The 23,667-nt window shown below is 27.2% G+C and overlaps 4 protein-coding genes across 6 annotated transcripts; 1 reads left to right on the forward strand and 3 right to left on the reverse strand.

Moving 5' to 3' along the window:
* Positions 1–265: 265 nt before the first annotated feature.
* LOC130674373 (ADP-ribosylation factor-like protein 13B) lies at positions 266–5,633 on the reverse strand. 2 transcript variants are annotated; one of them, XM_057479686.1, is made up of 7 exons: positions 5,348–5,632; positions 5,005–5,075; positions 3,519–3,652; positions 3,242–3,357; positions 1,803–1,979; positions 783–1,000; positions 266–678 (listed from the first exon to the last, which is right to left on the reverse strand). In XM_057479686.1, the coding sequence occupies exons 1-7, from the start codon at positions 5,404–5,406 to the stop codon at positions 389–391; spliced, it is 1,065 nt and encodes a 354-aa protein (XP_057335669.1). In that variant the 5' UTR covers positions 5,407–5,632; the 3' UTR covers positions 266–388. The 2 variants fall into 2 exon arrangements, with proteins under 2 accessions (XP_057335669.1, XP_057335670.1); XM_057479687.1 differs by lacking the exon at positions 5,005–5,075 and having other exon boundaries at positions 5,348–5,633.
* LOC130674375 (uncharacterized) lies at positions 5,067–10,932 on the forward strand. 2 transcript variants are annotated; one of them, XM_057479690.1, is made up of 6 exons: positions 5,067–5,085; positions 8,354–8,471; positions 8,561–8,835; positions 9,456–9,546; positions 10,166–10,305; positions 10,374–10,932. In XM_057479690.1, the coding sequence occupies exons 2-6, from the start codon at positions 8,378–8,380 to the stop codon at positions 10,644–10,646; spliced, it is 873 nt and encodes a 290-aa protein (XP_057335673.1). In that variant the 5' UTR covers positions 5,067–5,085; positions 8,354–8,377; the 3' UTR covers positions 10,647–10,932. The 2 variants fall into 2 exon arrangements, with proteins under 2 accessions (XP_057335673.1, XP_057335672.1); XM_057479689.1 differs by lacking the exon at positions 5,067–5,085 and having other exon boundaries at positions 8,243–8,471.
* Positions 10,899–13,724, reverse strand: LOC130674374 (pre-mRNA-splicing factor 18). The gene is made up of 3 exons (XM_057479688.1): positions 13,521–13,724; positions 12,741–13,445; positions 10,899–11,257 (listed from the first exon to the last, which is right to left on the reverse strand). Exons 1-3 carry the CDS (start codon positions 13,581–13,583, stop codon positions 11,021–11,023), a joined length of 1,005 nt encoding a protein of 334 aa, XP_057335671.1. The 5' UTR covers positions 13,584–13,724; the 3' UTR covers positions 10,899–11,020.
* Positions 13,725–15,029: 1,305 nt separating this feature from the next.
* On the reverse strand, positions 15,030–22,849 carry LOC130674546 (mitochondrial 2-oxoglutarate/malate carrier protein-like). Its single transcript, XM_057479899.1, has 5 exons — positions 22,563–22,849; positions 21,146–21,361; positions 19,641–19,771; positions 19,309–19,479; positions 15,030–18,123 (listed from the first exon to the last, which is right to left on the reverse strand). The coding sequence occupies exons 1-5, from the start codon at positions 22,628–22,630 to the stop codon at positions 17,822–17,824; spliced, it is 888 nt and encodes a 295-aa protein (XP_057335882.1). The 5' UTR covers positions 22,631–22,849; the 3' UTR covers positions 15,030–17,821.
* Between the last annotated feature and the right edge of the window lie 818 nt (positions 22,850–23,667).

Raw genomic sequence — 23,667 nt, forward strand, 5'->3', positions numbered from 1 at the left:
TGTCTCAGCCAAGTTTCTTTCCATAAATAAGACGTACAGTTTTCGGTCCTAGGAGTCATAGAAAATTCATTTTCTTTTTCCCGTCTCAAGTAATCTCGTAATTACCAAAATCGGCTTCCAATTTCAAAATCTTTTGCCCGAAAAATTTTTAGAAATCGATTTCTGATAAAATTTATTTTTCTCAGTCACTGGGTTTTGAAATTGGGCAGCCGTAAAATTTAATTTAATTTTCCAGATTAAAAAAATATGTAAAACTTTTGTGTATTTAAAAATGTAATTATCTGGAAGATATTTTAATATTTAATAAATAATTACAGGTACAAAATTTTATATCAATCAATTTTAAAAAATATACAGTTATTATTATTATTATTATTATTAATTAATATTACTTATTATTAAGCACTTGTCCGGGTAAATTAGGCATCACAAATACATCAGCTCGTTGCGGAGCAGCAGGAGCTGTAAACGGCCGGACTTGAGGTGTTGAGCTTTCATTGGTATCCTGAGACATCAAATTAATTGGATCCAATGCCAGAAATGAAACTCTGTCGTCAGCTTCGTTACTTAAATATTCTATATCGTTAACTTTATTATTTATCTCTCCCTCAGACAACGGGGCGGTTTTGTTTTTGACTAGAAATTTTTTTATCGTAAATCCATTTTTGTTATTAACATCTGGAATAATTAATACATTAAATATAATTGGTATCAAATACCTGAGTAACTGATTAATACATTTCTGACAGTATTCGAAATTTAATAGTAAAGAAAACACTTACGATTATTTTTACTCGATAGATTTTTATCTGAACTAGAAATCACTAATTCATTTATTGGTTTGAAGGGATTAGATCTGATTGATGTATAAGATGGAGTGATTGATGACACTGATGGTCTTTTTTGTACATGATTATTTATTGGCACGACAACTGATTGAGAAGCTTTTATTCGATTATTTAATTCGGTATAATTTTTTGATATCGTATCTAACAGCCATCTGTAAATATAATTTTTAATTTTAGCCTATCAAAAAAATTCATGTGGGATTGCATGGGAGCCTATAGGAATCCATATAGAAAAGTATGGATTTATGTGAAAATCCATAGAAATTAATATAGGAGTGTATGGATTTATTTAAGAATTCCTGTAAGAAACCATGAGTACTTGGATTCCCATATGGAAAATCCACCTAGAAAATTGGGTACCAGGATTCCCATATAGGAAATTCACATAAGAAACCATGGATACCAGAATTTCCATATGGAAAATTCAGATATGAAACCATGGATACCAAGATTCCCACATAGGAAACTAGTTACCTGGATTTCCATATGGAAAATCCACACAGAAAATCGGGTACCAGGATTTTCATATAGAAAATTCACATAGGAAACCATGGATACCAAGATTCCTATATGGGAAACTCACATAGGAAACTAGTTACCTGGGTTTCCATATGGGAAATCCACACAGAAAATTGTGGGTACTTGGATTCCCGTATGAGAAATCCACATAGAAAACTGTGGCCACGTGAATTTCTATACAGAAAATTCACTTAGGAAACTGGATATCTAAATTTCCATATGGGAAATCTATATAGGAAACCATGGATACCAGGATTTCCATATGGGAAACTCACATAGGAAACCAAGGGTACGTGGATTCCCACAAGGGAAATCCATATAGGAAATTGTGATTACGTAGATTCCCATATGGATTTTTTTTATAGGGTATTTATTCATATTTTTTAATAAAAATCCATATAAAAATAACATTTTACATAAATATCAAATACTTACTTGAAACCATTTATAATTCCCATGGTATTTTGTTTGTAATATTCCTGTGTAATTACACACGAGCAAGTTTCAACTCTAGTTGGACATCGCATCGAATTAGCGGCATGTTCAACGTCCAAATTTTCCACAAGATCTAATTCATCAATTGCACCAGTTACGTCTTGTTTATTTGCTAGTCTAAAAATTTAACAATTATTAATCTATCTAATTAAAATTATCTCAACTAATTCAATACCATCTGTGCTTTAAACCGTGCTATAGAAAATTAAAATTATTTTATTGCTACAAATAAAAATAATTACAAGTAGTTTTCATTTTATTTATTTTAAATATTTTAATTAGTGTGCGATAATGGTGATGAGCTTCAAGTTGACCCTAGCGAATTCAATAATAATTTATTTTTTCGTCTATTTTTTACATAAAAGAAAAAAGTAATAAAATGTTTCAATTTTTTTTTGGTCCAAGAAAATTTTTGTTTTCATTTTTTAATACAAAAAATTTCTTTAGAAAAAGTGAAAAGTTTTTGCGGCAAGAAATCTTTTTTTCTGTGAAGTTTAATAATCTATATTATTAAGAGAATAAGGAAAATTTTGTTCCCGCCATATCTATATGATAGATTTAGTTAATTTTATTGAAATAGGTATCATTAGATAGGTCTTGACTTGAATTTGTGCCTTTTCATAATTTAAACTCTTTTTAATTGCCAAGTATTGAGATAAATAGATTTATCTATATCATTCGACTTACATTAAAATTACGCGGGAAAAAAGACGATCGTATTTATTTTCTTTAAATAAATCAATACTTTAATTATTCTGTCACTAAATATGACTGAATGTCACTGAATTTATAGCTATATTATTTATATCGCGTTACTTATTCCAAAATGACAGATTTTTATGCTCCCTTTTGGTTTTAGGAAGCTTCTCAAAGCCAAAAAAGTGTGCATAGAAAAAAAAAGGATTCATTGACACAAAAAATCTTTACTCGCCTAAAGAAAATTTTTACTTACCCCAATAAATTTTTTGCATTGTGAATTGAAAACAAAAATTTATTTAGAACTAGAAAAAATTACTTGGCGCAAGGAATTATTTCTTGACTAAAAAAATCTTTTCTCGCCCCAAGACAATTTTTGTATTTAATTGATAATGCATAAAATTTCTTGGTGCAAATTAAAATTTTGTTGCGACAAGAAATCCTTTTTCTCTGCGTGTTTTATAAATTTAGTAGTGATATTTGGACAGTCACGTAGTGACTGCAGGTTGCTCGTATTTTAAATTTAAATATAAATATGATAGGAATCCGGTATAAAAATTGACAGCAAAATTACAAATTATCGCAGAGTTTTTAAGTCAAACTGAATTCGCTAGGGAGGGATAAAAAACAAAAATAAAAATCTACAATATATAGGTATTTAAATATATAGAACTAATTCTCACAATAATATTGGTTTTCCTGCAATATGCTCATGTGATATTAATTCTGCAAATACTAATTTATTTTCATTTAATCGTGATAAATTAGCAGCATCCACCACATATATTATACCATGTATCTATAAGAATTCATTTAAAAAGAAATAAGCAAACAATATGGATTATGATTTAGTAATTAAACTACCGAGTTATGAATTAAATTAAATGTAACAGCATGTCTACAATAGTAAAATACATTTTTTATAAACATATATATTTATTTAATTATTAATGAACTCACATCACTGTAATATTTGTTCCATATTGATCTTATTTGAGCAGCGCCTCCCACATCATAAACTTTTATTGAATAAAATTTATGTTTTAATGTCACAACTCTGAATCCCATTGTCGGCATAACATTTTCATCAAGATCTGGAATAACATCACCATTAAATATTTTTTAAATAATAATCAATCAATTATATCATATTTTTTTTAATTCTGCCCTATCAACAAAATCCACATGGGGATTCAGCCTAGATTCCTATGGGTTCCCACAGAGTTTTCGGATGGATTCCCATGGGAATGCATATAGTTTCCTATAGGAATTAATTCCTATGATTCTTACATAAATCCATACTTTCCTATGCGTATTCCTATGGGTTCCCATGCAATCTCACATGGATTTTTTTTATAGGGATTACATTTTTATGGAAATCACAAATAATTTAAATAAAACATTAAATTAGGAATCGTACGAATGAGAGTAAAGTTGGCGGACATCAGACAGTTTTTAAAATTTTTAAATAATAAAGTAAAATTTTTTAAGCAAAAAAATTAAAAAATGGGCTTGCAGAAGATTCTTAAATCAGTACATGCATTTTTTTTATCATATCAATTTAATTGTTTAATTTTTTTATATGTAATTTGAAAATTGTCTTATGTCTGCTACATTTACACTCATATCGTACGAAGGTATTGTGCTCCAGGAAAGTTTATGAAAACACATACGCTTATGATATTTGTATCATACTAGATTCCCATATGGATTTGACATGGTGTAGATTCCCATAAGAAGCCATGTGAGAATCTATGTCGGGATCTATGCTGGATTTCTATAGGAAACTTTATGGAAATCCATCCGAAAACGCCGTAGGAACCAACAGGAATCTAGGCTGGATTCCCATGTGGATTTGACATGATGTAGATTCCTATAGGAACCCATGTGAGAATCTATATCGGGATCTATGCTGGATTTCTATAGGAAACTTTATGGAAATCCATCCGAAAACGCCGTGGGAACCAACAGGAGTCTAGACTGGATTCCCATCTGGATTTTCTTGATAGGGAAGTCAGAAAGCAGACGTCAGGTGACGTTAAGAAGACGATTTGTAAACTCTAATTTATAAAATATATACAGTTTGAATAAAATATAAATTACTATAAATATATTTATCTAGTTTTATATGGATGTCAAAAACTGTAAGACTGCAAAGTTGTACAGATGGGAAATACAAAAAACTCATATATTTATTTATGTTGAGTGAATGTAGCAGACATGAGACAATTTATAATTTTTGAATTTAAAAAAATTCACGTACTGATGTGTCATTTATCTAAATACGCATTTTTTAATTTTTACTGTACGTACATTTAATTATCTATTACAAAACTTCAAAAATTGCCACTTGTCAGTCACATTTACATATTTATATAATCATATATATATCTATGATCATATATATATATTTATTACCACAGTATATGTAATAAAAATTTCTTACCATTAGATATACAATTCAAAACTGAAGTTTTTCCAGAATTGTCTAAACCAGCCATCAGCAATATAATATTCCTGCACATAAGTATATATATTTATATATTTTATTTATTATATAAAAAAAAAACATTTATTTATTCATGAGTGCGAATGTAACCAAAAATTTTCAGTTTTGTATTTTAAATAAATAAATAAAAATGCGTACTTAGAAAATTTAAAAATCCGTACGCGCATTTTTTTAAATTTCATTATCGTAATTAATTTATATATTTATTTAAAAATTATAAATTGTCTCATATCCGCTACATTCAAACTCATATATTTAAATAATAATAAAAATAACCTACTTCTTAATTACACTTTTTTTTCTTATTTTATTAATTATTATTCTTAAACAATTTCCCATTATTATTACTGATGATAATTAAAATATAAGGAAATTAAAACTATAAAATATACATGTATATATTTTTTTATTATCAGTACCCGTATTTTGTCATATTTGTATACGAAACGTACGAAACTCCGAATAGTTTTTGTATTTATCTACATATATATGCATGTATTTTATATATTTACATATATGTGTATATATTTTATACTATGACAAAAACTTACAACTTATTTACATAATTTTACTCTACACTTTTTTTTTATATAGTGTAGTAGTGAATGAATCTACGCATGATCTACAAATATATATAAATATATAGATATAGATATATATTTTTATAATACTCCGATAAATTTATAAGCAAATACAAACATGGTTCATATATAAATATATGTATTTATAAATGTCAAGTTGAAGGTTACATTTAAAATATAAGAGCTCCAAATATAAAATATATGACTAAGTATGTAATTATTGTATAATTTTCATCTATTTATATATACAATTAATATATGATCCTGAAGTTAGCAGAAAGTTGACAATTTTTGGTTTTTTTTCAACAATTTAATTTAAAAAAAAAAAAAAAAAAAAAAATATGCACGTGTAGAAAATTCAAAAAAATATGAGTGTGGGTGTAGCTGACAATTTTTATTTTTAAAATTTCGAAATAAAGGAATTAAGTGTAAATTTAATAAAATTTAAAAAATGCACATATGTAGAATTTAAAAATCAAAATGTGCATTTTTTTCATTTTTAAATTTTTGACTGTTTAATTCATTTATTTGTAATTTGAAATTTGTCTCAAATCCGTTACATTCACACTCATAAAAAAATAACGATACTGAAGTTAGCTGACGTCTAATAATTTTTGAATTTTTTTCAACACGACAAATTATAATGAAAAAAATATTTTGAAAAATTTCACCGATAGTTTTTTTTATTTACCACATGTGAATATTTTTAGGTTTTATTTTTTTCAAATCGATTTTCTGAAAAAAAAAAAAAAAAATTGACATGACCCTGAATTTAGCAGACACTTAAAAATTTTTGGATTTTATTTTCGACTAGTTAATTACAAAAATTAAAAAAACTAAAAATATGCACTTGTAGAAAATTTAAAAAACTGTAAGTTCAATTTTTTTAAATGTTTGTTTTTATGATTTACTGTTTTAAAAAAAAATTCAAAAATTTACTGTTTTAAAAAAAACTTCAGTATCATAAGTTAGCCGACGTCTTATAATTTTTTTTTTTTTTTTTAGAATGATAAATAATAATAAAAAAAATTTTGAAAAAATTGCACCTATAGTTTATTAAATTTTCTACATGTGCATTTTTTTAGATTTTTGTTTTTTTCTAATTAATCAGTTGAAAAAAAATTTGAAAATTTTTAATTGTCTGCTAATTGTGGATCATAAAAAATACTGAAATGAGCATGATACTGAAGTTAGCAGAAGTCTAATAATTTTTGGATTTTTTTTAGACGATAAACCAGAAGAAAAAAAATATTTGAAAAAATTGCACCTGTAGTTTTTTAAATTTTCTATATGTGCATATTTTTAGTTTTTTATTTCTTCAAATTTAATTGTTCAAAAAAAAAATCAAAAAATTTTGAATTGTCTGCTAACTTCAGGATCATAAATGAGCTGACGTCTAGTAACTTTTAAATTTTTTTGAAAACGATAAATTGTAAGAAAAAAATATTTTGAAAAATTGCACCAATAGTTTTTTTTTATTTCCCACATGTGCATATTTTTATTTTTTATTTTTTTTGGAATCGATTTTTTGAAAAAAAAATCCGAAAACTTTCAATTGTCTGTCAACTTCAAGATCATAAAGGAACCGACGTCTTATAATTTTTGTTTTTTTTTTATAGTGATAAATAATAATAAAAAAAATTTTTGAAAAAATTGCACCTATAGTTTATTCAATTTTCTATATGTGCATATTTTTAGTTTTTTTTTTTTTTTTTTTAATTAAGTTGTTAATAAAAAATTCCAGAAATTGTTAATCGCCTGCTAACTTTAGAATCATAAAAAAATTGCGAATGTTGCAGACATAAGAAAACTTATAAATTTAAATAAATAAATTATCAAATTTAAAAAAATGCGCGCACTGATTTTCCAATTATCTACGTACGCATTTTTAAATTTTCACTCTTCTCTCATTTTCTTTATTTAAAAATTTAAAAAATTGCCGGTTGTCAGCCAAATTCACGCTCATAAAAAAACAGTAAATGAAATTTTTCAAATACTTTTTTAAAATTTATCGTTTAAAAAACCCAAAAATACGTCAGCTAATTTCAGTATCATAAAATATATAAAAATATATATAAAATGACTCATATATTTTTCATCCAATAAATTTACTAAATAAAGAACTAAAATTTATTTAATTATTTTTTTCTTAATAACAAAGAACTATATAAATATATTTGAATTTATATATAATATATATTCAGAAATAGATCGTCAGTAAGAGAAAATAAAAGAAATATATGAAATAAAAACACAAGATCGAGTTAAATAAAGATTTGAAGACAAAGGAAATAAATAAAATAAAAATGCTATTGAATTACAATTCAAATTTGCATTCAAACACTCATTAGTCAAATTAAGTAATAAAATATAATTTATTTAAATTACCGTCTAAAATATATGTCTTATTTAACATTTAATTTGTAGAGTAGTTGCAAATAAATGTAACGAGAGCGATAGCAATTATTTGAATACAAAAAAAGTGAAATACATTTGAACAAATATATTTTTAATCGACCTTTTAAAAGGCTTCCAAGGCTGCAGAGAAGGGGCATCACTAAAAAGTATAAATATTTCTCTCCACTTGTATAAATAGGGACAATTTGTCGTGCAATTTTAAAGAGCAACATCCTCTTGTATTGCGCTAACATTCGTTGTGTCCGATTCAAAAGTTTTATATTCTCGTTTTATTTTTTTCTATTTAGATTTAAATTTCCATAATTTAAATCATGACGCAAACAATTAATTTGCAATCAGCAAAAGTTGGGTTCATCGGCGGTGGAAATATGGCACGAGCTATTGGAATAGCTTTGATTAAAAAAAGTAATTATTTGAATATATGTATACATAAGTATGCAATTATATTGTAATGTTATAAATTACTAATTAATTTAATTTATTTATTTTTATAGATATTTTAAATCCAAAGAATATTTGGATATCGGCGCGAACACGGGAAACTCTTCAAATGTGGAATCAATTGACTTTGGAAAATCCAGTCAATACAACATTGAATAACGCTGATATTATTATTAATAGTGACATTATATTCTTGGCTATCAAACCCCAGTCACTTGTAGTCGCTATTGACGATGCCAAGAAAGCTGCGGAAGGACGTAATTTAATGCTGGAAAATAAATTATTCGTATCAGTACTCGCTGGTGTTACTCTTGATACTTTAGAAAAAGTAAATTTGTTTTTTTAAATTTTATATATATTGTAACATTCTGGCTAAATGTTAATTCATATTATTTATTATTTAATTAAATATTTCCCAGGTAGATATCATTGGAAAATCTATAGACCTGTGATGTCACTGTTCGACTCTAGTTTTTAAATTTTGTTTCAAGGGTTTAAATTTAAATAATACAAAATTTTAAATGAATTTAATATTCTTAAATAAAACATTGAATTTAAAGTCAGTCGGTCACCGGACAGAGATGTTCGTCGGCTGCCTGTTCTTTCTCCGCAGATCCAGTACAAAAAAATTAACAAATTATAAATCGTCCAACGTCGCGTCTCTACCCTAGAGAACGTCGTCGAGGTCTGGGTCTCATGCCTCATCATGAGTTTAGACTACGGGTCACGACGGTCTCTGCTTTAGTTACTCTGTTGAAAAATTTTTATTCGTCATAGTGACCAAAGTTTTATTATATACTGCCAAAAAAAAATTCTAAAACTTACATTTAAATATAATTGAAGCCAGAACGTAACAATGTGTATACAGAAATGGTTTTATTTTTCCCAAATGAGTAAATAATTTCTTAATTCTGTTTTAGTAATTAATTTTTTAAATTTTTTTTACAGGAAATTCAAGCGCATTTAGGACAGCAAGTACCTCTGAAAATTATAAGGACTATGCCAAATACTCCGTTAAGTATTGGAGAAGGGATAACAGGTATTTATAATCATATATTTATACATAATTCAAATTCCACTGACTGAATTATTATTTTAATTCAAATTTTAAAAAGTAACACAAGTTCATTTAATTTAAAAAATTTTAAATTAAAACTGTAATTATAATTACTGTTGGTTACATAAAATTTATAATTATCATAAATATAAAAATTTTATAACTTGATATAAAAAAAATTTGAAAACTGTTGACTCTACAAACCAGCCCTACGATCGACCGCTGATATTTTTGAAACTTATAAATAAATGAAAATTACTTTAGCGGAGATAAAATTCTTCTTTGAAGCGAAACTATTTTTTAAAATTTTCATTTTTGAAATATTTTAAAATTTAATCGATCGATTTTATTTAAATTTACACGGGATTCGTTTTGATAAATTTTTTTTACCGCGAATATTTAAATTGATAATTTGTTCAAAAGTTATGAGATATTCACCCGCATACATTTTGAAACTTCATAGTTTCCTAGGAGCTTAAAATTTCAGCATTTAAAGGAAACTCATTTTTTTTAAATCGAACTAAGAGCGAAACCCCGCCAATTTTTTAAATTAAAAATTTTCTTAGCGGAAAGTTTAAAAATAAATATTTTTTTATTAAAGTGTACTCTCGCAATGCTCAAGTATCTGAGAGTGATGCTCTGCCATTAGTAAAAATGTTGTCTCAGATCGGTATTATTGAAGAAATTCCTGAGAATTTAATAAACGCAGCCGGTGGATTGGCAGGATCAGGTCCTGCTTATGTAAGTAATAACATAAATTATTTATAATTTCCAACAAAAATGAATTTATATATAAATATAAAATATAGGCATACCTGATGGTTGAAGGATTAGCTGATGGTGGCGTAAAAAATGGTTTGCCTCGGGCATTAGCGACAAAATTTGCCGCGCAAGTATTAGCTGGTGCAGGAAAAATGGTATTACAAACTGGTAAACATCCAGGGGAACTTAAAGACGAAGTTTGCTCGCCAGGAGGTACAACAATTACAGGAATGCACGCATTGGAAACTGGAGCTGTCAGAGCATCATTAATTAATGCCGTTGAGGCAGCAGTTAAAAGATCTAAAGAACTTGGAGCTTAAATCTAACGCAGGATCGATGATAATAAATAAAATTAAAACAAATATCATATTAACCGGAAGTGTGAAGGCATTTTTGAAGCATTTAAATTTATACAAAAAATTTTTAACAACGAACAGACTTTTTTTTGTATATTTGATATTTACAATAATATTTATTATGAAGGCATGACTGAGAAAAGTATTTTTAACTTGACGTATTTTAAAGTTATAAAAATTTTAATCGTATTTACGATTTTGTACGATTCTTATAAATAAATAAATAATAATTATTTACAATATGAAATTACTTAGTCTGAAAGTTATATTTTTTTATACTTACAATAATAGAATTATTATTAAATATTTTTACAATGCGCACTAATTTAATTATCAAATTACACTTTAGTGTATTCGACACATCGTGAAGGATCTGTAGGATAATATTCCTGGCATTTAGTCATTAATCTTTTCAATGCCTGGATGTATTTTCTTTGAGTTTCGTCGTTCATAACATGGGCGACATTTTTGGAGAAAATTTTCTCTCTTCCAGTACGGGCGTGGATACCAACCATAGTGACACCAATAGGCCATGGGGAATTTCCAATTGCCATTTGAAGGTACGCGTCACTTGCCTAAATTTAAATAAATAAAAATATTAATTAGTATTTAAGTTCTCGTCCATGATCAAAATATTTAAAATAACTTAATCTTGGGAATTTGGAGAATAAGTGGAGATGTTATATAATAAAATTTGCAACGTTTCGCTGATTTATTTGAGCTTCATCAGGAATCTTATGGTTAACATCCTCGTCTAGTTTTTACAGTCAATAGATGTAATAGAGTAAAACAGCATATTCATAATCTCAAACATTTCCTCAAATTACAATATCAACAACTTGCTTAGATTCCTCTCAATTACCATTGAAATTAATAAATGAATAAGATAAAATAAAATTCAACAACGTATGTCTGTCAAGTGTGAAATAAATCAGCGAAACGTTGCAAATTTTATAATATAACATCTTCACTTATTGTCCAAATTTCCAAGATTGTTTTTGAAAAATATTAATCTTGTGATTACACAAAGAAATGATTTAAAAATTCCGATATTTCCCGGTCTTCTAGTAAAGTTTTCACATTTTTCCCTGGTTCAGAAATTTTACTATCATCATTAAGATATTCAAAGTTTTTATTATATTTTTATTGTCAATAATTAAATCTGATGATTAAATCATAAGAGAAACCAAAAAAAAGTCAATAAAATAAATTAATATGGCCTACTTTTTATTGCTCGTATGTTAAAAATACGTAAGTTAAAATATTTAATAAGAAATTTTATGATGAAAATTCCAAATTTTTAAAAGATTTTCCCCAGGCTGTAACTCGAAGGGAAATGATCGTACGACAAAAACAAATAAAGGCAAATTGTAGCTTCGAGTGTCTAGTTTTCTGATCTGGTCTTTAAAATTTTTTATTTTGCGCGGTTCCGGAGTAATCTAAAGTCAATCATAATTATCGAAAAAAATTTAATGAATCGGTCATGGAACCCCACAGCCTGGGGAAAATCACTTAAAAATTTGGAATTTTAAGGTTCCATGACAACTAATCCCCGACAAGTAATCACACGATAATGGATCCTACAGACTACTGATCCCACTGACAAATTCATAAAATAATTCATTATTAATTAATTACTATGACATGAGTAATTGAAATTCACTGTTGTAAATATAAAAAGTAAAATTATGTAAATTAGTTATCGATAAAAATCAATTGACGATCAATTGTTGATGGGATCAATTTGTAGGGATCACTTGTCATGGTATAAAATTGTTAGGATCAGTTGACTGCACACCCCGTAGACCGTTTCGAAGACGAGCAAAAATTTGGAAAATTTTTTTTTCGATCACTGGAACCGAATAAAAATTTCAAGGCCAGGTCTGAATTTTCAAAAATGCAAACAAAATAATATTTATATTTTAGTATTTAAAGCCCAAACTCGATCAGTATTTTTTTTCATCGCAAAATATTTTCCCTATAATTTAAAAAAAAAGTAATCGATTTCTTCGACAATCTACGATATATTAAATATGAATTTATAATACTATCACTTACCAAAATATAATTACGCTCTAGAAGATGTTTTACAATTTCCGTAAGACTGTCAGTGATGTCTTCAGGCAGTGATTTATTTTTTAATTTTCTCAGCAAAGGTTTCAAATATTCTCTAGTCTGCGCATAAGTAGCACTCGCCATCTTTCCCTTGGTGCTCATTTTTTCAGCAGAACTGCGGCTGTTCAACTGAATGCCCCAAATTTGCACCAAGAACTGAAGGAACTGAGTGATGACACTCATGTCGAAGTCACGATCTCCTCGGTTCAATTTGACAGACATTTTTTCAATGTCTTCATACGTGACTTCTTCATCAGGTACATTGACGTCTCCCTTGCGCTCATTGTTTGGTTTCGAGGACGACAGTAATTCATTCAAATACGCCTGGTCGACTTGATCCATAGCTTCTTGAAAATCGTTTCTGAATCCTTTGTTGACTTCCGGTTGGAGAATTTCACATTTACGCAACCGTTGGAATGATTCTAATTCCGATTCGCCGAATAATAAAATCGGCTCGCTGCGTTCTCGTAATCTTTTGGTAACTTCTGGTCGTGATAATTTCTGGTGCTCTACTGTATTCTCAACAGAGTCTTCAGAATGATTATTGACTACTGGGTTAACTACGTCATTTTTATTACTATTTAACTCCGAAGTTTCGGTTTTGTTTGACTCCAACTCACCGACTTTGAAATACTTTCGATTATTATTCTGTAAAAATTTATTATTTGCGTTATTGTTATGAAAAGTGAGGTTAGAAATTAAAATTTGAATTTTATTACTCACCAGTACATTACTTTCTTCCAATTGCTTGCGTTTTTTCATTATTTCTGCTTTGAGAAGATCCATGACTGGTTTTGGTTAACAAAATAATTAATTTTGTTGATATTTTATTATTTTTAAATGACAGGTTGACGATCTGTTATGGAGGGTAGAGGTAAGGAGCACTCTCTGTATATTAAAAGTATGGAGGGTTATTACTAGCAGCCCAACAGAGTAAATAAAATGGCTGCGTTCAGTTTTACTCACATTCTGTGCGGGTGCATTCTAAATGCGCTGCAATAGCAGCACAATTTTTGTGTGAAACATTTGCGTGTTTTTTTTGGTAATATTTCAAATAATTCTATCATATTCTGCCGCCATTTTATTTTGATTTAAGAATTTTTAATTTTTCTCCCTTCTAATAATTTATTTTTCAAATATTTGAATTTACCGCGCAATTAAGAAGAGTAATTAATAAATGATTGATGGTAATAAAAAATTTCGAGTATATTTTGTAGTCTAATTAATATAATTATTGATACATATAATTTTAATGAATTATGAAATTTCAATTTTGAGATTTCGCGCCATTGGCGCTACTGCGCGTTGCTGTATTCAACGTTCAAATTTTTGCTAAAGTGGGGGTGGGGGAATGAATCGTAAAGTCGATTGCTTGATCAACTGACGGTTCGATAACGACAGTCAGTATAATCGAAAATGGCAGTAGTAGACCAGACCCTTCTTTACGTTTAAATTGAAACAGTATTGCAGTTAATTCGCGGAATTGTCCATAAAATTTATTGCTCATAGGAATTGTTTAATTAAAATCTGCAGTGTTTGTAAAATTTAAATTGTGCAAAGTGTCTGTGGTGGTTAAGTGTTGAGTGTTCAGTGCTAGTGTAAAGTGTTGCGAATTGCTGATGCTGATGACTTCCAAGTTCCTGAGCAAAATCATCTGGCATCGTCTGGTGGGAAATAGCAGTCAAGTGACGTTTTTTAGCTGCAATACACTTGGAGCAATTTAATTTAAATCTCCAAGTGTATTAGGACACCCTTCTGCACGTTATTTCCCTGCCAAGGTTTGTTCAAACACTCCAGTGTTTTTTATTAAATTTTTTAAATATTTTTCTATCATATTCTGCCGCCATTTTATTTTGACTTACGATTTTTAATTGTTCTCGTTTCTAATAATTTATTATTCGAATATTTAAATTTACCGCGGGTGGGATGAAAGATCATTCTTTTATGGACTCAATTATGTACTTAATTACATGATACTTAAGTTAGCCGACGTCTGATAATTTTTGAATTCTTTAAAAAACGATTATTTATAAAAAAAAAAAAAATATTTGAAAAAATTGCACCAATAGTCTTTTTAATTTTCTACATGTGCATATTTTTGTTTTTATTTATTTTTTAAATTAAACTGTTAAAAAGAAAATTCGAAAATTGTTGATTGTCTGCTAACTTCAGCATCATCTTAATTACTCACTCGTTTAGGGTTTCAATAAATTAATAAGTAATACAACTTGATTATTTTACAAATCCACAGGATTTATTACTATATACAGAAATTAACAAATTATATTTAACTCTTTATTAATATTATAACAAAATCATTAAGATCTGTACCAGACGATCATAATAATTTATCAAGAATGTTTAGAAAGAATGTTTTGTTATAGTAATTAAATTCTTTGCTTATTGTAAAAATTTTTTTTATCATTAATCGTATGGGAAGACATTGCCTGCAATATTTTTTCGTACATTGGAAATTCTTACTGCTCAGTTGGCTACTAAAATTTATTCTACGGTTCTATTGCCTACGGATATATTAAATATATAATTTAATTGCATAAAAAAATAATTGCACTGTTTTATTGCCTACAGAAAAATAATTCATGATGTTCAATTGATTGCTATTTAATTGTGAACCCAAATCAAAGAAATGCCTGATTAATGTAGACGAGCTCCTGATTTTGCTGATAAAATCTTGTGCTTGTTGAGGAGAAATGACCAACGTTCAATACCGATCACTTGATAAAAAAAAAGACGATTGATCTGTAAAATATCAGAACCGCGGTAGTCTTGACAAAAGTATAACTCGCTATGTCCATAATAAGACACTGGGTTGAATCTCATAGTCGACGCAGGAAATCACCTGATCAGCTCACTAATTTCTAGGACCAGAATTTTTGCGTTAATTTGAAAATAATTAATAAGTAGTTGTGTGAAATTTTTTATATTACGGGGAAAATATTGGTCTTATTAAAAAATTTGTCAAACAAAAGTTGTAGGAAATTTAATTTTCTAAAAAAAATGTCTCTTATAATTTTTTCTTAGGACTAATAAGAAACCCGTAATTTCAAAATTAAGATTTTCATAAATCCCCAAATTTTGAATCATTCATTATGAATCTTAATTTTAGAATTACGGTGAAAATATTGATCGTATACGAAAATCATAGGATACATTTTTTTTAGAAAATTAAATTTCCTACAACTTTTGTTCGAAAACTTTTTTAATAAGACCAATATTTTCGCCGTAATATCAAAAATTTGAACCACTCATTTTAAAAATAAGGTAAAAATCTTGTCCCTACTAATTTCTGATAGAAAACTCTGTAAAGTTTTCCAGTTGCTATTGTGAAGACTACCGAGGTTCTGATATTTTTCAGACCAGCTGCGTTTTTTTTATCAAGTGATCGGTCTTGAACGTTGGTCATTTCTCCTCAACAAGTACAAGATTTTCTCAGCAAATAAATCAGAAGCTTGCCTACATTCATTAGGAATTTCTTTGATTGGGTTCACAATTAAATAGCAATCAATTGAACATCATGAATTATTTTTCTGTAGGCAATAGAACTGCAATTATTTTTTTATGCAATTAAATTACATATTTAATATTTGCGTAGGCAATAGAACCGTAGTAAAAATTTTAGTAGCCAATTGAGCAGTAAGTATCATAATGTACAAAAAAATAATGTAAGCAACTGATGACTTCCTACTCGTATTAGTAATAACTCCACTAAATTTATGATACTCAAGTTATCCGACGTTTAATAATTTTTGTTTCTTTTTCAAAACGATAAATTATAAAAAAAATTTTTTAAAAAATTGCACCCATAGTTTTTTCAATTTTCTACATGTGCATTTTCTTAACTTTTTTTTTTTGTAATCGATTTGTTGAAAAAAATCCGAAAATTCTTAATCGTCTTCTAACTTCAGAATCATCTAAATTTATCAAATTGATAAATATTTAAACAAAAGCTTATGGTATATTTTTTAATTTTTCAAGCACAGCAGTCGTTAATACCTACGTACTTACTATATATATCTATTTGGAATATTTATTTAGCTTTCTATTGTGAATTATAAAAAACTATCCGTTTCGCTTACAAATGTCTATTGGAAATTTTTTCTTAATTCGTTACATCAAAATAATATTTAAAAAAAATGATGAATTTCTCGTGTATCAGAATTAAAAATTTCTTCCTCTCAACATAAAACTATTGAACACATCTTTGAATATTTTAAATATGAGTCGAATTTGTGCCTTATTTATGTTCGCACGTTTAATTATTCGTATTGTCGATTATTTAATACATGTATGCAGTGCACTTATATTTTATATATATAATAAATACACTGTTTATTTATTTATAAACAATTTAATTTAAATTAAATCCGCTATTCAATTGTGACAAAAAAAATTCAAATTTAAATTCAAATTCCGCGCGCTTGATTTAAAAATATTGTAGTAATTTTTTACAGACCTTTTTACGGAAGTATTTTATCTGATAGTAGTACTGTCGGTTTTGAAATTTTTGTTCATAATTCAATAAAATTTTACACAGTAGTCGATAATGATATGAAAAATATCAAATTAAATTTTTCAAGGAGAGAAAAAATATTTTCGATTAAATCTGTGATTTATCATGAGGCTAAATATCAAATATATGAAAATTTACAAATTTTACTGCATTTCTGTCCTCCAAAGAAAAATTTTATTTGATTTTTTCTTATCATTATTTACTAATATAACAAAATTTATCAAATTCTGAATCATAATTCGAAAACTGACAGCAGTAAATTTAAGTTTGAAAAAAATTACTAGAATTTTTAAAAAATGAAGCAAAAAAATTAATTTTTTAAATTTGAATTTAAAAACAAGAAAAAAAATTGAAGTTCTTGATAATTTGCAGTGAAAAATTTTGATGGCACGTTTTAAAAATTTTTTTAGATTAAAAAATTCTTCACATAAATTTATACGGATTTAATGTTTGTGATTTTTGAAATTCAATTAATTAAAGTAATGGAATAAACTTAAGAGTAAAACTTTTTATAAGAAGCTGTCATTTGTTCAAGAAAGATAAATGTAAGGACAGTGTGAGGCCCTAATCGAGCGTAATAAGGAACAAATCCTTTCCACAGGGCAAAAAATCCTTCGTTCCTTACTACTTTACCAAGTACATCAAAAGCGCCTTTGTACTCTGGTTTACCGTCAATCATTTTCATGTTTTGGATACGTGTTTTAGCGATGTCTACTGGCATTGAAGCTGCTGTTGTTATTAATCCAGAAATCATTGAAGCAGTAAAATGTAGCATGATATTTTCCTCAAAGTAACCTGCAATAATTTTAATTATTTGTAAGAATGGGCAAATTAACTTGGAATAAAAATACTCAGATCAAAGAACACGTCAAAATTAGCGATAAGAATGGCAGAATGTAATAAACAGGGTACAGAAGTGTTCATCAATAAGAAAAACAGAAAAAAATTCGCGAAAATTTCTCAAAGATATTTTTAAAAGATCTATTCAAATATCGAATGCCATAAAAGAATATTGAAATTGAGGTTGTGAAAACAATATGTCAATGTAACCACCAGTAAGATAATTAGCAAGACCATCAGCAAGACAATTAACAAAACTATCAGCAAGACCATCAGCAATACAATTAGCAAGACCACCAGCAAGAAAATTAGTAAGACCATCAGCAAGACTACCAGCAAGATAATTAGGAAGGCAATGAGCAAGACAATTAGCAAGACCACCAGCAAGATAATTAGCAAGACCATCAGCAAAACAATTGTCTTGCTCGTTGTCTTACTGGTGGTCTTGCTCATTGTCTTGCTAATTGTCTTGTTAATTATCTTGCTGATGATCTTGCTGGTGGTCTTGCTAATTGTCTTGCTAATTATCTTGCTCATTGCCTTGCTAATTGTCTTGCTCATTGCCTTGCTAATTATCTTGCTGATGGTCTTGTTGATGGTCTTACTAATTGTCTTGCTGATGGTCTTGCTAATTGTCTTGCTGCTTGTCTTGCTGGTGGTCTTGCTAATTGTCTTACTAATTGTCTTGCTGATGGTCTTGCTAATAGTTTTGTTAATTGTCTTGCTGATGGTCTGCTAATTGTCTTGCTAATTGTCATGCTGCTTGTCTTGCTAATTGTCATGTTAATTGTCTTGCTGATGGTCTTGCTAATTGTCTTGCTAATAGTTTTGTTAATTGTCTTGCTAATTGTCTTGCTGATGGTCTTACTAATTGTTTTGCTAATAGTTTTGTTAATTGTCTTGCTGGTGGTGATTTTGCTAATTGTCTTGCTGATTGTCTTGCTGGTGGTGATCTTGCTAATTGTCTTGCTAATTGTCTTGCTAATTATCTAGCTGATTATCTTGTTGACATATTTTTTTCACAACCTCAATTTCAACATTCTTTTATGGCATTTGATATTGGAATATATTTTTAAATTTAATTTACGTGAATTTGCTAGCGATCGTAATTTTGATTTATAAATGATTTAAATAAATTACCAGTATCAAGAAGAGCTTCTTTCGCTTGAGAATAAGATGCTAATTGAGCACCATTAACTACCATTGCACGTCCCATTGTTGGTATTGCTCCTCTCCAAAGAGTTAAAACTCCTTCTTCTCTAGTAATTCGGAACAAAGCATCGATAACGTTTTTGTACATTCGTCGCTCGGCTATTTATAAAAAAAAAACAAGTAATTTATTATTAAAATTAATATTTATTTATATAACTTCATATATTTTAAACCTACTAAATAAAATTATTATTTCATTATTCAAAAATTTATATTATTTTTTCACAATTACATAACTCGGAGTAAAAATAAATTATTACCTTGAGGTAGTCGTCCATCAGCAGTCATACGAATTAGTGCAACTTCTGCTGGGTTTCCGACAAATGCTCCAACAGCACCAGCAGTCATTCCTAAACCAGCTTTAATGAAAAAGTTAGGCTGTGATTCTTTCCTACGTAAATAAAAATATTTTAAATAAAAATAAATTATCAGTTTTTTTAAATTTACTGATGTATAAAATAAAATTAATTAACATTAAATTAATTAATATCAATTAGGATTATTATGCTGCATGTGTATTTTACAAGGGTAAAAAAATATGCCAGTATTTCCTGGTTGCAATTTTACGAATTTGAATGCAGCAGACATCAGACGAATTAAAAATTATTAATAAATCGAGTAAATAATTAATAAAATAAAATTAAAAAAAATTCGCATTTAAAAAATTAAAAAATTAGTAAGTGCATTTTTTCGAAATATTTTTTTTTTAATTATTTATTTATAATTTTAAATTCGTCTGATGTCTGCTACATTCACACTCAAGTAATTTTCCATTTCCCATTTAAATGACATAAGAAATTTTTTTTGGAATTTTTGAATTTTATAACTCACTAACAAATAAATATATCAAAAAGGTAAATACATATTTTTGTAGAGAATTGAACGTTCTACAAAAAAAGTCTCTTATCAATTTTTGTGAAATTCAATATTTCAAAAGTTATTCGAGGTCGAAATTGAATTTATAGAATTTTTACTGTTTTTCCACTTTTCTGGTGAAACTATCAGACTTATGACGAAATTTCATAGGACCTTTTTTGTAGAGCGTTTTATTTCCAACAAAGTATCTTCCGTAAGTTTTTCAAAATTCCTGAACGCTCTCTAGTTATTTGCATTCAAAATCAATCAGATTCAAAAGTCGTATTATGGCTGATTTTAATTATAATGAAAATAACTGAAGAACTTTCAAGTATTTTGAAAAACTTACTAGAGATAATTTGTTGGAAATTAAACGGTCTACAAAAAAGGTCCTATGACATTTCGTCATAAGTCTGATAGTTTCACCAGAAAAGTGGAAAAACCGTAAAAATTCTATAAATTCTACTTTGACCTCGAATAACTCTTGAAATATTGAATTTCACAAAAATTGATAAGAGACTTTTTTTGTAGAGCATTCAATTCTCTACAAAAATATGTATTGGTCTTTTCGTTATACTTATTCGTTCATGAGTTATAAAATTCCAAAATTCAAAAATAAATTTTTCTTATGTTATTTAAATGGAAAATGAAAAATTTCAAACAGGACAAGTACTTAAGAGCTCGAATTTTACCAGGCATTTTTTTCTACCCTACTAAAAATTTCGAGTGTGTACTTGAAAAATAAAAAATAATCGATTTTTTGAGTCAGTGTAAATGCATTTATCACTAGACGATAAAGAAATGACGAAACAATTTAAAAATTGTTTGAACTTGTAAACAACATTTTATCTTTTATGGAAAGATAAATATTGATTTTAATTATATATAAATAAATATACATATTTCTTACGAAGCTAATTCAAAGAGCCACGTATAGACTCCTAGTCTTGTTGTAGTATATGTCGCTTGTCTCAGTAACCCGGCACTTAGACCAGAATACATTGCCAATAACCCTTCATTTTTAGCAATTGAAGACACAATACTCAGGGTCGATGTCTTCTTTCCACTCAATTGCATTCGATTCTTAATTAAGTCCAAAGGTTGGACGAAGCATGTAGCAGCCATACTGTAAATTTAATTAACATTTATTGGTTTGTTTGTTTATTAATTATTCAATGACAGGAAAGTTGTTTTACAGTCAAGGCAGTAGACAGAATATTTTTATTTGTAAATAAATTAAATTGTACTCCAGTTAATCGACGTCTAATAATTTATGGCTCTTTTTAGAAGCAATGAATTATAAAAAAAAATATTCTGAAAAATTCCACTTATAGATTTTTCAATTTCCTACATGTGCATTTTTTTAGTTTTTTTTTTTTTGTGATTTATATTTTGAAAAAAAAAATATCCAAAATTTTTAAATGTCTTTTAACTGTGAGATACTGAAGTTTCCAACGTAATAATTTTTGAATTTTTTTTTAAACAATAAATTATAAAAAAAAAAATATTTGAAAAATTGCATCTGTAGTTTTTTCAATTTTCTACATGTGCATTTTTTTAGTTTTTTTTTTTTTTTTTTTTATAATTTATTTGTTGAAAAAAAAAATCCAAAATTTTTAAATGTCTTCTGACTTTAGGATACTGAAGTTTGCGACGTAATAATTTTAAAATTTTTTTAAAACCGATAAATTACAAAAAAAAAAAAATATTTTGAAAAATTCCACTTATAGTTTTTTTGATTTTCTACATGTGTATTTTTTTTTTTTTTTTTTTTTTGTAATTCATTTGTTGAAAAAAAAAAATCCAAAATTTTTAAATGTCTTTTAACTGTAAGATACTGAAGTTTGCGACGTAATAATTTTTGAATTTTTTTAAAAACGATAAATTACAAAAAAAAAAAAAATATTCGAAAAATTGCACCTGTAGATTTTTCAATTTTCTACATCCGCATTTTTTTAGTTTTTTTTTTTTTTTTTTTTCATATTTTCAAATAAAATATGAGTTTATAAAAACTCAAAAATTTATTGACCTCTGCTATTTTCAGTCATAATTTTTTAAATTTAATATCGACTAAAAAATTATAATTAATTTTTATAAAGTCATTAAAATTAAAATCAATTAAGTAATAATTAAAAAATGAAATTAAAGTATTTTTTATAATTAATTATTTACGGTAATTACGCGAATTAAGTATAATTTTTAGGAGTAAGTAATTTAAATTAAATTTATTAAACCAATTAAAACAAATTTTATAAATATACATATACATATATATAAAAGTATATTTATATATAAATAGATAAATATGTAGATAAAATAATAATTACCCAGACATTCCAGAAATGAGAAACTTAATTTTGTTTGGCACCGTAGCTTCCGACTTTTGGGTCGACATTGTAATGATTTAATTTATTTAAATATTTAAAAAAATAAAATAATAAATTCGGATTATGTAGTCGGCAAATTTTACAATTTAAAACTAAAGGCAACTGTCAGTATAAAGAACTCGACAGTATTTATTTTATAATAAAATAAGTAAAAACTGAATGCCGACTATAAGTTATACATGTCAACCACTTGACGACAGTAGTGAAATAAAAATATATATTTATTTTACTTTCAGTGTATTAACCTTGAAATGACGTAGCTAGATTTTTTTCAACTTAAATTACACGCGCACGTCATAGACGTGGTCATGTGCCTCAACTATGGACTGACGTAATGGCGGTAAATAAAAACCACTTGTTTATAAATAAGTTTTTTTATATTTTGTATAATAATTTATATCAACATATATATTAATATACACTTTATATATTATTTATTATATTTTATATATTTATTTATTAATATGACTGATAAAAATTATTTTATTTAGTAGATGATATTTTTTTGACGTCACAAATGTCAGAAAATTCAAATTTGAGTCAGTAGGTGGCAGTTCATTCGCTACGACCTGAGTCGGATAATGATAATTATTACAGAGGTTATGAAATATTTTTTTATGTATTTAATATATGACTAAAAAATTGTAAGTTGTGTTTTCTGTTTTATGAAAAATAAATTTTAAGGCTGGGCTGCAATCAGAAAATTTTTAAATTTTAAATTTCTATTAATTGATTATCATTGCAGCGATTTTTTCAGCTTTGGAAAAATGCATAAGACGAATTTCCATGGAAAATTTTCATAATTCAAGTCCACTAAATAGTACTTTCGTACTTTCTCATAGAACTCATTCATTCTTATAAAATCTCTAAGAAAATCTATCATTTTATGATCCTGAAATTCCCTGATTAAAAAAAGCGATTTAAAACGATTCGAAATAAAAAATTTTAAATACTTTCTAATGCTTTGGAATACCTTGAATACTTTTGAATCCCTCTTCTTATGGGCATTTAACATTGCAAATCGTTTTAAATCGCTTTTTTTAAT

This window comes from Microplitis mediator, chromosome 9 (genome assembly GCF_029852145.1).
Source record: "Microplitis mediator isolate UGA2020A chromosome 9, iyMicMedi2.1, whole genome shotgun sequence".
NCBI classification, from domain to species: Eukaryota; Metazoa; Arthropoda; class Insecta; order Hymenoptera; family Braconidae; genus Microplitis; species Microplitis mediator.